Source organism: Oryctolagus cuniculus, chromosome 6 (genome assembly GCF_051225735.1).
Source record: "Oryctolagus cuniculus isolate XC-2025 breed Fujian yellow rabbit chromosome 6, ASM5122573v1, whole genome shotgun sequence".
Lineage (NCBI taxonomy): Eukaryota > Metazoa > Chordata > Mammalia > Lagomorpha > Leporidae > Oryctolagus > Oryctolagus cuniculus.
Window position 1 is genome coordinate 146,820,179 of NC_142872.1, and position 12,479 is coordinate 146,832,657.

Genomic DNA, 12,479 nt, shown 5'->3' on the forward strand with positions numbered 1-12,479 from the left:
ACCTCTTCTGGAACATTTGAAACAAAAAGGCCTCTATTCACAGAGACAACCAGGTTCAAGGAAAAACACGTGTCTGGGACCATTAGATAAAGTAGAGAGGGCTTGCCTGGAAGTGAACTGACAAAATGGACAGGGCAATAAAGGGATGAAGAGGCGGGCTCATTATAATCCCACCAAGCCTGAAGCTTATCCTTGAACACTGCAGTAACAAGGAACCCTACAAGCATTTTTTGCTCCAGCTGTGTTGAGTGGTTTGTCATTTGCAACTGAAATGTCTCAAATAGGGCTTGGAGAGAATATAAGGGGAGATACTGCTACTTCTAAAGATTATATCAATCAACCAGACTTATGGTGTTTTTTTCACCGAGATGCCTAACACATAAGAGAATTCATGAAAGGGGCCTATCGTTTGATTCTTTTTTTTTTTTTTTTAAAGATTTTATTTATTTGAGAGGTAGAGTTACAGACAGTGAAAGGGAGTGACAGAAAGGTCTTTCTTCTGTTGGTTCACTCCCCAGATGCTGCAACGGCCAGAGCTGGGCCGATCCGAAGCCAGGAGCCAGAAGCTTCTTCAGGGTCTCCCACGTGGGTGCAGGGGCCCAAGCACTTGGGTCATCTTCTGTTGCTTTCCCAGGCCATAGCAGAGAGCTGGATTGGAAGCGGGGCAGCTGGGATGAGAAATGGCGCCCAGAGGGGATACCGGTGCCACAGGCAGAGGATTAATCTACTGTGCCATGGTGCCGGCCCCTATGATTTGATTCTTATGACATTCTAGCTCCCACCACCTGCAGTGTCCCTTTAGTGTGTGTGTGTGTGTGTGTGTGTGTGTTTGACAGGCAGAGTGGACAGTGAGAGAGAGAGAGACAGAGAGAAAGGTCTTCCTTGACCGTTGGTTCACACTCCAGTGGCCGCCATGGCCGGCGCGCTGCACTGATCCGATGGCAGGAGCCAGGTACTTATCCTGGTCTCCCATGGGGTGCAGGGCCCAAGCACTTGGGCCATCCTCCACTGCACTCCCTGGCCATAGCAGAGAGCTGGCCTGGAAGAGGGGCAACCGGGACAGAATCCCGTGCCCCGACCGGGACTAGAACCTGGTGTGCCGGCGCTGCAGGCGGAGGATTAGCCTAGTGGGCCGCGGCGCCGGCCCCTTTAGTGTTTTAAAATCTGCGAAAAATGGGGCAGTACTAAACCAAACCCATTTTGTGTTGAACTTTGTGGCTGAGACTCTTGTGTGAACTGGTGCAAACAAAGAACAATGGTGGAAAACAGCTGAATGCCATGTTAGTATTATTTTCAAGTGCTGTTACATTGGGCCTACCTAGATGACAGGGCTCCTTGGCAGGAAAGCTGTTATGGCAATGATCGTTATTCCTACTTAGTACCAGATAGAATGGGAGTCACTGGGAGGTCAAACTGTCTCAAAAGCCCAATGTTTCTGCACACTCAAGGTCAGGTTCAAGGGAAAGCAATCAGGTGCCAGGACAATGGCAAAGGCTCAATCATTTAAAATGAAGAGAAGGGAAAAGTCCCCAAGAAATGGCCACAAAATGAGTTTTATGATCTTAACCATATCATGGAACATTGAGAAAGAAATCAGATTGACAGTGTTAATGGGACATGGTCTTTTCCACAGCTGCTGTCCTTCCTGAGACAGAAGCTAAATCTTATGTATTTTTACTCCCCCTTGACTAGTGCTGAACCTCAGAAAAGTGGGTGCTCATTAATGATGACATTTAGAACCTGCTGGGTTAAGAGTACAAAAAGTTTTAAGATTATAGGCAAAGAGAGTCAGCACATGGTAGTTGTTCAAGGAACTCCTGCTGTTAACATCATTGTTGTTATTCTTAAATGTAGAACTCAATCATCATTAAAATATCTGGGTTATTAATGAACAGTCTAATGAAAACCCACACCTTTTAGCAACAAGTTCAACTCTGCCTGTTGTGAGTTTATTTTCCCTGCCCTTCACACACAGACATGAAACTCAAAGTATTCATCAATTCACTCATTCATCCCCTCAACACTGAGAAACCACCTGCAAATTGCCACATACAATTGTATGCAGGGGACATCAAAGCTTATTAAGAAACAGTCTCACAAACGTAATATAGAGACACACAGACCGTTGAGATGCATGAGAGCACTTCAGTGCTGGTAGAAGCTGAGAGGAAGATGACGATTATAGAGAATGATGTTTTCCTTACCTTTTCTGCAAGCCAGCCAAGATGTCTGATCTCTCGGCTCCCAGCAATGCCCGCTTTCCCCAGCTGCTCTCTGACCTCTGCCATCACTCGGCTCTGCAGGTCACTAACGTTGGAATGGATAGCACTGAACCAAGCCTGGGCAGTGGCTGTGTCCTTGCTCCTTAGGATCACTGTGTGCTTAGTATCTGGAGAGTGGATTTCAAGTTGCCTAAAAAAATGAAGACAGAAGACTTAGAAGTTTCTCTCATAAGTATTACAGGCATGGAAAGCCAAAACACTCTGGCAGAAAAAATAAAACAAAACAAAACCAAAAAAACCCTACATGAAAGATCTCCGTGAGTGAGATCCCAGTGAAAAGAACAGGTCATCAAAGAAGGAGGTACCTTTCTCTGAAGGGAGGAGGAGAGAACTTCCACTTTGACTACGACCTTGTCTACATATGATCAGAGTTGGTGAAATCAAAAGGCTTCCATAGCCTTGACGACTCATGACAAGAGCCTAGGGAGATTACTGATGCCATAAACAAGAGTGTCAATTTGTTAAGTCAACAACAGGAGTCACTGTGCACTTACTCCTCATGTAGGATCTCTGTCCTTAATGTGCTGTACATTGTGATTTAATGCTATAACTAGTATTCAAACAGTATTTTTCACTTTGTGTTTCTATGTGGGTGCAAACTGTTGAAATCTTTACTTAATGTATGCTAAACTGATCTTCTGTATATAAAGAGAATCGAAAATGAATCTTGATGTGAATGGAAGGGGAGATTGAGTGGGAGAGGAGAGGGTTGTGGGTGGGAGGGAAGTTATGGGGGGGGGGGAAGCCATTGTAATCCATAAGCTGTACTTTGGAAATTTATATTCATTAAATAAAAGTTAAAAAAATGTTTCTCTCATAGACCTTGCTCTGTCATGACCTAGGTCACAAAAATGGACTAATTATTTTCTCTTGTATGTCAGCTTCTCATGGTTTTCTTCAATGGTTCCACCATTCATTCATTCACTTACTCATTAACATTTATTGAGTGTCCAGACATTGAACTACATTCTGAAACACAGCTGTGCAACCAGGAAATCACCCTGAATTAAGGATGTCTGGTTTTCTTGTTATTCAGTTGATTGGATTATTAGGATCATATCAAGACTCCTACACTATGAGCTGATACTAATTTGCTTTGTTCCTTAATCCACAGAGGATTTGAATAATATACTCACATCCTTGCTGGCAGGCAGTAGACTGAAATATCTAACTATGTGTTTCAGCCTACTGCTCAGTGTTAATCAATTGAGACTATTTTAGAATCAAAGATGACTAAATTTTCCATTCTTCAGGAACCTTGTCCATGGTACATTTAACTACCACTTAACCCCTGGACTTCTACAGTAAAGGACTGAATTGGCCTAGAAAAGGGTAACACAAGGGAGGGAGACACATTAACAATATTATATTTCAAGTGAAACACCAAAGTTATGCCAGAATTCAAATTGCATCACTGGAGACACAGAAAACCCATAATTCATACCATAGCTTTGATAAAAGGAAGAAATGCTTCATGGATATTTTCTGCTTTTAAATTTTTCTGAAGTAATTATAGGTTAATATGCAATTGCACAAAAAGTACAAAGAAGACTGGTATGCCCTTCACCTAGTCCTCCCCAAAGGTTATATTTTACAGACTACAGTACAATAGCAAAATGAGAAAGTTGATAGTCTGCTTTCCTAGGTGCATTAGCAGGGAGCTGGATGAGAAGTGGAGCAGCCAGGACTCAAGCCTGCTCTCCTCCATCCCCCCCTCCCATTTCTTTCCCTCTCTGTAACTCTGCCTTCCAAATGAATAAACCTTTAAAAAATGCAGAATTCTTCTATCATCACAAAGTACTCCTTTCATCTGCCTCTTTATACTCATGCTTCTCCCCTCTTCCCCAACACCATCCCAAACTCCTGGGCAACCACGAACCTGTTTTCCATCTCTATAGTCTTTATATAGATGTTTTTCATTACAAGAAGGAAAAAAGTATTTATTCATTTATATATACATGTAAATAAATATAATTTATTCATTCATATTTGCTGTAGAAAGATAAAGTTTGGGAGATTCCAAACTGAAAAAAAATTTTTAAGATTTTTTTATTTATTTGAGAGGTAGAGTCACAGTCAGAAAGAGGGAGAGAGAGAGAAAGGTCTTCCATCCACTGGTTTACTCCCCAGATGGTTGCAAAATCCAGAGCTGAGCTGATCTGAAAGCACGAGCTTCCTCATTGTCTCCCATGTGGGGTGCAGAGGCCCAAGCACTTGGGCCATCTTCCACTGCTTTCCCAGGTCACAAGCAGAGAGCTGGATCAGAGAAGCAGCAGCCAGGACACGAACCGGTGCCCATATGGGATGCTGGCGCTGCAGGCAGAGGCCTAGCCTACTATGCACAGCGCCAGCCCCTAAAATTATTTATTAATTTCCTTTTATCCCTTAACAATTTTACTACCATTGAGAATGTACTTTGTGTCATGCAAAGTTTTAAATCCTTTTATATTATTATATATGAAATTCTTAAAGCCCTATGACTGGTATTATTAACCCCACTTAAAAAAATGTGTGTTGAGGGAGGGAGAGAGAATGATGGCATGTACATCAGGCCACACAGCTGGTGTTATGGAAATGCAAACACGTTAGGCTCAAAGACCTGTGAAGTACACTACTGTGTTATAGTGTCCCTCCCTCAGATTGGCCACATCTGATAGGAAGGCAATACTTGCTCCTGCAGGGTCTGAGGTCCACTATATATCATAAACAAATATGCTCAATAGTGTCATACTTTGCTTCTGATTTTCAAAATAACCAATCTGCAAGTCAGAATTCTCAATGCAACCTGGCCTCACTAACATCTGAAACCAACCTGGAGAGTAAACCTTTCTACCCGCAAACTGAAATTGTAGAAAAGGTCTGATTTGGAAAGTGGAATGTCTTTGAAGGTGTTTTAGAAATATTTAACATTCTTCTTAAGCAATTTACAAAATAAGTCTCCTTGTTCAGCCTCTCCAGGTCTTATGTGATGAAACGGGAAGCTGTAGGTGACAGGTATCCTCAGCCAAAGAAAAAAAGTTTCATGCGTGAGTATTCTTCCCCTTTCAAAGTTCTTCCCCTTCATTAAAATTGCAAGAGGAACTAAACTATGATACTCAGAAAGCATTAAGGAGAGCTCAGCTTGCTTTTTAAATTATTCTATCAAGATATATTATTCTGGGAATTTAAAACTTGCAGGTATTTCATTTACAATAATTTCTTTTGAAGACGCAGACTTGTTTTTCAAGAAAAGACAGCCTGCGAAGCAGTCACTCCCCAGGTATCACACACACATAAAGGATGCCAGGAGAACACAAAGAATATTCCTGCTGTTGAGTTGCCAGCCTGCCCTTCAGAGAAAGCAGACCTGCACACAGAGGTGCTAGCTAGTGATGTGGAAGCCCAGGTTTTGACAGCATTTATTATTAAATTTTGAGTAAACATTGAAAGCATAACATAGAGAATTACACAAATTGTAGGTATACAGCTTGACAGCACTTTTGCAAAGGACATTGTTCACATAACCAAGACTCAGTTCAAGGAATAGAACATTACACGCATACCAGAAGTGCCCCCTGTCGTCCCTTTGCAGTTACTATTCTCTAAGCAACATAGAATTTTCATCATTGGTCATTACTTTTGTCTCAGAAAAACAGATGAGCTTTTGTTGTTTTCATTGTTGTCGCCTGAAAGTAAAAGGGCAGGGGGGTGTTGGACTACTTCTGAGACAAAGTTTAAATACCAGGTCCTATCCTGCATAGCAGGGGTTCTCAAAGTGTAGCCACACCAGCAGCAGTGCCACCTGAACGCTTACTAAAAAAGTTCATTATGGGTTCCCATCCTGAACTCACTTAGTTAGGAATTCCAGGAGTGGGGCCCACCAGTCACCAACTGGGCAAATCCGATGCAATCCAAGTTCAAACAGGGCTGCTCTGTAGGGTGCTAAGAAAAATCACTGAGCCTGGTAGTTTGCCAAGCTTCCACAGAGACTGAGATGGACGTGCTTCATGGTAAATTGATCTCTCCCTAGCCAGTCTTCTAAGAATTAGCCCAGACGATAGAGGAGAAAAGCCAGTGGCCTTTTATAGCCAATAAAAGCAGCAAGGTTTTCAACTCAATGAGTGTTCAGAAATGCTCAAATAGGTTTTTAGATATCATTCTGTTAAATATAGATGCTTGGACCACATCCCCCACAAATTAAGAATCTCCAGGGTAGAAGCCTGGTATGCATGTGTGTATGTATATATGCACATGCCTTAAATGTTGCACAAATTATGTAGACTGAGGACAACAGAAGACCTCTCTGAGTCCAAGGTCAAGCTCCCTGAAGATCTGCTCCCATCAGTGGCTGTCAACAGAAGGGCAGCACAACAGAGGGCTCTTGGAGGGTGTGTAGCGTGCTTCTCAGTAACAAGTTCTCCCAACTAGCGGCTTAGAAATGCACAGTTGTGTAAGGATTGAATTCGGGAGTGCTTAGTGGGGTGGTTCTGTCTCAGGAGATCATGTAAGCATGCAGTCAGGATACCAATTGGGTTGTAGACATCTGAAGGGTTGATTGTCACAGAAGATCCATTTCTAAGACAACTACCTTTCAGGACTGTAGGTTGGCGGTCTCATTTCCTTGCAACTTGGGCCTCTCTAGACATGGAGCTGGTTTCCTCCAAAGAAAATGGAAGAACTGCTATATGCTTTTATGACATGGGATCTAAAGTCAGATACCATGATTTTTGGCTTATTCTTTTTGTTAGAATTGAGGCACTAAGTCCAGTGCACATTCAAAAGCAGAATTGAGCCCCAATAGGATACAAGGGAGAATAAAAAAAGACATACCTATGAATTCTTATATTTTTTTTAAAGATTTTGTTCATTTATTTGAGAGACAGAGTTACAGAGAGAGGGAGAGACAGAAAGGTTTTTCATCCACTGGTTCACTTCCCAGATGGCTACAACAGCTGGAGCTGAGTCAGGCCAAAGCCAGGGGCCAGGAAGGTCTTCCAGATCTGCCACCTGGGTGCAGAAGCCCAAGCACTTAGGCCATCTTCTACTCCTTTCCCAGGCCATAAACAGAGAGCTGGATCAGAAGAGGAAGAGCCGGGACACAAACCAGTGCCCATATGGGATGTTGTACTGCAGGCTAAGGCTTAGCCTACTGTGCCACAGTACCAGTCCCCATAAATATATCCTGAAACTATTTCAGAGATGTTTTTTAAAAGAATTTTTTAATTTTTTATTTGTAACATATATTCCACTTGGTTTATAGATACAATGCCAAGAATAGAATGATATTTTCATCCCTTTTCCCTCTCTACAGACAGGCTTTGGATAAAGCAAGATTTGGGAAACAGCCTGTTTCTAAGTGTTGGGTGACAGATTTTAGAGTGGTGAACCAGAAGTTTATTACAAGCTTATGGATTTGGGTGAAGGAAGTAGACTATTCTTTCTACAGAGTATACAGTGAACTTAAAACAGGAGTCAATGACAAGAGGAGATGAGAAAGAGCCTGTTATTTACAGCATCAGGGAATAGCTTGAAATATTCCAAAATTACAGTGGGTCAAGGGCTGTTGCCTGGTCTGGCAAGGGTATGGCATAGAACATGTCTCAATTATTTGTGCAATAAATAAGAGAAAGAATACAGCAATCAACATGTAGCCCACTCCCTTAATCCAACAAAATCCAGAGGAGAAGAAAATGAGGCACAATTATCTTCTTTTTATACCAATGAACTATTCTACCTAAAGCAAACAATGAGTACCTGGTGTCCTGAAGCCCAAAAACCTCTAGGTGACAACTCAAGATTTTAGATGAATTCATGAGGTGATTATACACACACACACACACACAGACGGGGAACAAGTATTTGGCCTAGCATTTAACGTGCTGCTTGTGTTGCTTGCATCCCATTTTGCAGTATCTGAGTTGGCTTCTCAGCTCCACTCCTGATTTCAGCTTCTTGCTGTTCTTATGCACCCTGGGAGACAGCAGGTGATGGCTCAAGTAATTGAGTCCCTGCAACCCATGTGGGAAACCAGATGGAGTTCCTGGATCCTGGCTTCTGCCTTGCGAAACCCTGGCTGTCACAGGCATCTGGAGAATGAACCAGCAGATGGGAGACCCATTTCTGTCTCTCTCTCCCTGTCTGCCTTTCAAATAAAAAAAGGTCATGTGAAATCCATATTGTGGAAAACTATGCAGTTACCTCATTTTTTTGCACCAAAATAAACTTTTAAGTTTTCTACAATTTTTAAAAATTCTTCCTTTATATAGAATTATATCTCAACTACCTAGCACAAACCTAAATGCACATTCTTTGGTCTAATTTGACTTCTCATCTCACTTTACCAAAATGTGATGGAATACAACACACATTCCAGTGTATGAAGAGAAAAAAATTCTGTTCCAGGGATGATCAAGTCGTGGGTCTCTCAGCAGCCTGTGTTCTAATGTAAAGCATGCATGCTATAGATTTGCACTTCAGATTGGCTCCAAGAGTTGTTGGCTGTGACCTCTTAGGCAAATTGCCTCTCTCCTGAGTCTCAATCTCCTTATCCATGAAATGGTTCAATAAACTTGCCTCTCAAGATTCTTGGAAATATTCTGTGAGAAAAACATGAGCATGAGATGTTGCAGTGCCAAGCTCATCTTGCTAAATATTTCTAGCTTGCAATGACTAATCTTCCTAGTTTTGTACATAATAAAATTACAGTTGACCAACTAGGTCTTCAGGGAAGTCTTTGGTTCAACTCCTTTCTAGAGTATCTGGACTTGAAAGACAATGCAAGTACTGGGAAATATTAAAATATTATTCAGCCAGTGCCGTGGCTCAGTAGGCTAATCCTCTGCCTTGCGGTGCCGGCACACCGGGTTATAGTCCCGGTTGGGGCGTCGGATTCTGTCCCAGTTGCCCCTCTTCCAGGCCAGCTCTCTGCTGTGGCCAGGGAGTGCAGTGGAGGATGGCCCAAGTGCTTGGGCCCTGCACCCCATGGGAGACCAGGAGAAGCACCTGGCTCCTGCCTTCGGATAGGCGCGGTGCGCCGGCTGCAGCGGCCATTGGAGGGTGAACCAACGGTCAAGGAAGACCTTTCTCTCTGTCTCTCTCTCTCACTGTCCACTCTGCCTGTCAAAAAAAAAAAAAAAAACACCATTATTCAGGGGTGAGCATTATGGCACAGTGGGTTAAGCCACCACTTGGGAGGATGGCATCACCCATCAGAATGCCAATTCAAGTTCAAAACATTCTGCTTCCAATCTAGCTCCCTGATGATGCATCATCCGGGGAGGCAGCTGATGATGGCTCAAGCATCTGGGCTCCTGACACTCATCTAGGAGACCTGCATGGAGCTCCAATCCTCTGGCTTCAGCCTAACCATGCTCTGGCCACTGTGGGCATTTGGGGAGTGAACCAGCAGATGGAAGATCTCTCTCTCTCTGTCTCTGTCTCTGTCTTGCTCTCTATCTGCCATTCTTTCTAAATAAGCATTTCAAAAGTTATACAAGGACTATCTCTAACATCTTGAAATGGGGAAAATTGCTTTTGAGAGAGATGAGTCTTTCATGTGATACTCAAAGATCTGAGCAAACCTGATAATACCTCACCTTATATGCCATCTACCTCTTTCTTTTCTACCCAAAAGAGTTATATGAAACTTATATTCATGAGTACAAGTTAACATGAATTGTGGCCATAGACTATGTGAGAGCTATAGCCATCTATTGAAGTTCCTTTGTTTTCCCATGGCCTGAGCTAACCTGTAACAATGAGCAGTGAAAAAAGAGGGGAAATGATTTATTCGTTCTGTTTTTTGCTGACAGCAAACCCAAGAAGAACCATTTTGTAGAGACAAATATTTAATGCTGCACATTATTTTTAAAAGACAGTTTTAAAACATAATAGTTAACCTGATCAATATTTAAACACATAGAAGGTGACAATGAGGAAGTGAAATAGGGTGAGAGGAGGAAAGAGAAGAGAGGAAGAAAAAGAAAATATGAAAACCTCAGGGTTGAAAAATAACTACGAAATGTGTTAAATTGCTACTGGGCCCGGATGGTTAAAGTCATTCAGGTCAGAGAGTCAAAAGTTTGTGATGCAATGGAAAGCAGAGAGCACAGGCCTGAACCATGAGAACAGTATTCTATCATTGAGGCAGAAATGATTGAGCTAAATGCTTACAAATGTGGAGACTATCCCTGGAGAGGGGCAGAGGTGGGTACAATTGGCAGGGAAATTAAATGGCAACAGAATAAGATTAGAAGTTAGACTTTTATGGTGTAACTGCATCTTCTGTATTTGGTTTCACATGCATGCATTGTGCATTCAACATATCTGAATAGAAGAGGAAAAGGAGAACGTGGAGCAGCAGGATTGGGCTAATGATTAAAACAACCTAGTACTGGGGCCAGCGCCTTGGTGTAATGGGGAAAGCTGCTGCCTGCAGTGCCAGCATCCCACGTAAGCATCGGTTCAAGTCCCGGCTGCTCCACTTCTGATCCAGCTCTCTGCTATGGCCTGGGAAAGCAGTAGAAAATGGCCCAAGTCCTTGGGCCCCTGCACCTGCGTGGGAGACCCAGAAGAAGCTCCTGGCTCTTGGCTTCATATTGGCACAGCTCCGCCAATTTTGGCCACCTGGGGAGTGAACCAGCAGATGAAAGACCTCTCTCTCTCTGCCTCTCCTTCTCTCTCTGTGTAACTCTTTCAAATAAATAAATCTTAAAAAAAAAAAAAACAACCTCATGCAAATCTAAATTCTGTCATTTATAAACTATGCTTCCTCATGGACATCTGTTGTTCTGCGTACTGTCCCCATTTCCCCTTTGGTAACAGGCTTTTTCCTTACTCTCATTCTATATGGTCTGAGACTGGATGGTTTGAGGTTTGCAGATACGAACCAATTTATGCAAGGAGATCCAAGTCTAGGATTTCTGCTGGAGTAATTGATAAAGGAAATGTTTTTCATCATATACACTAAGGAGTCAGATATATTCATGGATCTGTAGTGGCCATTTTGCCATTAAGTGGGGAGGGTATGCCAGCAAATAAAACTAACATATAGGAAAGAAGAGCTGAGACCTGAGACTAGATCCAGCTGCATCTGACATTATGAATATCCTCGAACTCAGCTTATATGTTCTGCTTTTTGTGGAAGCCAGTTGAGTTGGGCTATTGTTAAAAACAACTTACAAGTCCTAACTCCAACATTGGTCACAAGTAAGTCACTCGATTTCTATGAGTTTCCTCATCCACTGTAAGACAGAAGTGGTGGTGACAGTGATGACAATAAAGTGACAATAAAGTGCTGATGATGACAATAAAGGGGATAATAATAAGCTTCACAGAGTTACTTCAGTCACAAATATGATATTGAAAAGTTCTTTGTGACCTCAAATGCTGATGTTAGCAGTTGCCATCTATGTTTTCAGCATTTTGACTCTTTGTTGACTCAGTAACTGGAAAAAGGAACCATACTAGCAAACATCACACTTTTGTGTTATCTGGAGAAATCCACACACCATGTACAAGTCAGCTTTCTCTTATCTACACTGTTAGTAAAGAGACAAGGCATGCATACTGAGCTAAAATCCCAGTTAACCTTTTGGACTGCAAAATGGAGTTAGAATCATGTTGTGATTTTTTTCTTTCCATTTTTGTGATATTTGATAACAGCCAATTTAAGAGAATTTCAGAACACTTACGAGGTGCCTGGCATGCATGGGGTACTGTAGAGGCACGTGCAGCACATGGGCCCTGTTTACAAAATGCTAATGTATAGCAGGTTGAATAGTATCCCTCCAAAATTCTGCTCCATGTGAAAGCTCCAAGTGCGATTTGGAATAGGGTCTCTCATGGGGGGGAGGGGGGACAAGGGAGGGAGGGAGGGAGGGAATATCAATCTTTCATCTATTGGTTCACTCCCCAAATGGCTGCAACAGCCACAGCTGGGCCATGGTGAAGCCAGGAGCCTGGACTCCATCCAGGTCTCCCATATAGGTAGTAGGGGCCCAAGTACTTGGGCCATCTCTGATGGCTATACCAGGCACATTAGCAGGGAGCTGGATCAGAATGGAGCAGCCAGGATTTGAACCAGTGCCCATGTGGTATACCAGCATGGCAGGCAGTGGTTGGGCTGCACCAGCTGTGCCAGAACACAGATCTCAGAATGGGATCTTTGCATATGTAATTAACATAAAAATTGAGATGAGATACCTTAATATCTCAGTC

The 12,479-nt window shown here is 42.6% G+C and overlaps 1 protein-coding gene across 1 annotated transcript in view; it reads right to left on the reverse strand.

Moving 5' to 3' along the window:
• The window catches only part of SNTB1 (syntrophin beta 1), a 291,356-nt gene that overhangs the window by 108,550 nt on the left and 170,327 nt on the right, over positions 1–12,479 (reverse strand). The window contains exon 4 of the mRNA XM_002710756.6: positions 2,205–2,412. Within this exon, the coding sequence (XP_002710802.2) occupies positions 2,205–2,412 (208 nt within the window). The remainder of the gene's footprint in view (positions 1–2,204; positions 2,413–12,479) is intronic.